General features: G+C 38.9%; 1 protein-coding gene across 1 annotated transcript in view; it reads left to right on the top strand.

Annotated features, from left to right (window-relative positions):
- The first annotated feature begins 827 nt into the window (after positions 1–827).
- The window catches only part of LOC110105817 (1,4-alpha-glucan-branching enzyme 1, chloroplastic/amyloplastic), a 32513-nt gene continuing 31352 nt past the window's right edge, over positions 828–1988 (top strand). Inside the window, exons 1-4 of the mRNA XM_028694111.1 lie at positions 828–938; positions 1075–1158; positions 1335–1401; positions 1536–1615. Of these exons, the coding sequence (XP_028549944.1) occupies positions 828–938; positions 1075–1158; positions 1335–1401; positions 1536–1615 (342 nt within the window). The remainder of the gene's footprint in view (positions 939–1074; positions 1159–1334; positions 1402–1535; positions 1616–1988) is intronic.

Here is a 1988-nt window from a genome sequence, read left to right as displayed (position 1 = left end):
GAACTTGCAGCTGAGCTCGAGGTTGCCCTTTAATGTCTTCATGTAGAATCTGATAGGTAATACTTGAGTTCGCAAGTAACCCTAATGGGAAATACTTGAGTTCGCAAGCAAACCTAACAGTAATTGGTAAAAACAGCTAGACAAACTCAAGAATTTCAGTGAAAGCAATCCAAAATAGTGTATTGTATTGTATGAATCAAATCAAAACAAGCACGAAGCAATGATACAATTGACCCTCAATTCGAGAGGAGGATCGTTCTCTCCCAATCTCTAGACTGTGAGTCTAGAGCCCAAGACATCAAAGAGAATTCCAAGAGAAATAATAATCAAGCATGCCTAATTCTCCTAATCTCTTCTTTATTTAAAGCAAATCCCTCTTCTCTAATCTTAGCCGCCCCTCTAAATTGCTCATTACTCCCATGGGCCCCACCTTCCATTGGCGTCAGCCCTATTGGTGGCTAATTTAAAGGAGGCGGACCAACCTTGGTTCGCCTTCTATATGTCTGAACCAGCCCCTTATCCAAGGCCGGTTGGACCGGTCTAACAGGATCCTAGTAATGAAAAAGATGCTTCATTTCTAGAAGACGTAACACTTTGCCCTGCCAATTTTAGGCTTCGTTTGTGACAACTTATGTATTGCTTTTTAAAACAGCTTTCTAGTTTAAAAATTAAAATTTTTATACTAGTAAGCTACTTTAAGAAGCAGCAAGAAAGTCGTCCCAAACGAAGCCTTAATTGACAAGGGCATACTTGTTTTAGTTTTGAGATTATAGTTAATCTAGCAGTTTTTGTCTAATGTGCAAACTCAACTGAAATGATAGATTCGCATGGAGACACCATCAGGGATCAAGGATTCAATTCCAGCATGGATAAAGTTCTCGGTGCAAGCACCAGGCGAAATTCCGTACAATGGGATATATTATGAGCCTCCTGAAGTGGTATATATTCATTTTCTTACACCTCAATTTCGGAGCTAGTTTAATCATTAGAAGTAATTCCTTTTCACTGCTAGATATCAAACTGCTAATGGGCTTATTGATTTTATGTTGTAATCTGACAAATCAAATTCTGCAGGAAAAGTATGTATTCCAACATCCTCAGCCAAAACGTCCCAAATCATTGCGTATTTATGAATCACATGTTGGCATGAGCAGTACGGTATGTGTGCTTTGTTTCCCATTCTAGGGAAGAATTTTCAAGAAATTTTGATTAGCTTTGTTGTGAAACGAACAATAAGCACTGATGTCCATATGCAATTGCTAAACCTAGCAAAATATTTAATTTTGTTGTTTTGATTATCTATGCAACATGTTTATGTTTATTGTGCAACTCAGTTGGTTATTTTACATTCATCTCTTTTTCATGTGATGGTTTTGTTCATTCGGATGGCTAAGGAGCTGTGTATCTAATGTGCATTGACTTGTGTTGGTGTCAAACTATTATTTGATGTTTTGCTTTATTGTGGAATAAGAAAATATTTAATTTTAGCCTAACGGTTATTTTACTTTCATGAGAGCGCTATTGGGGTCATTCAGGGATGCAAAAGACATACAGGAGGTTAGCCTCAGAGATGTACTATAAGAGGATGGATAGAGATGTGGAGGAGATTGGCCAGGTGTGAGGTTTGTCAGAGGAACAAATACCTGTCTATGTCGCCAAGAGGACTACTACAGCCGTTGATTTACCGGGTCGAGTATGTGAGGAGATATCCATGGACTCATAGATGGGCTGCCCTGTTCAAAATGCTTCACGGTGATTCTAGTGGTGGTGTACAGATTGAGCAAGTATGATCATTTCATTACCCTCCGACATCCATACACCGTGGTGACAGTGGCTTCAACTGTTACGACCCGACCCGGTTAGCTCGCAAGTGCAAGGCAGGAATGGAGATCAGACAGTAGGAATTAAAAACTTTCACATTTCATTATACAAAACATCTTCCAATCATCAGAAAGAGCCACTAAAATAAAACCAAGAGGAAAATTTTC

Source organism: Dendrobium catenatum, unplaced genomic scaffold (genome assembly GCF_001605985.2).
Source record: "Dendrobium catenatum unplaced genomic scaffold, ASM160598v2 fragScaff_scaffold_390, whole genome shotgun sequence".
Lineage (NCBI taxonomy): Eukaryota > Viridiplantae > Streptophyta > Magnoliopsida > Asparagales > Orchidaceae > Dendrobium > Dendrobium catenatum.
The sequence above is the reverse complement of the archived record's forward strand: the minus strand, read 5'-3'. Positions and strand labels throughout refer to the sequence as shown.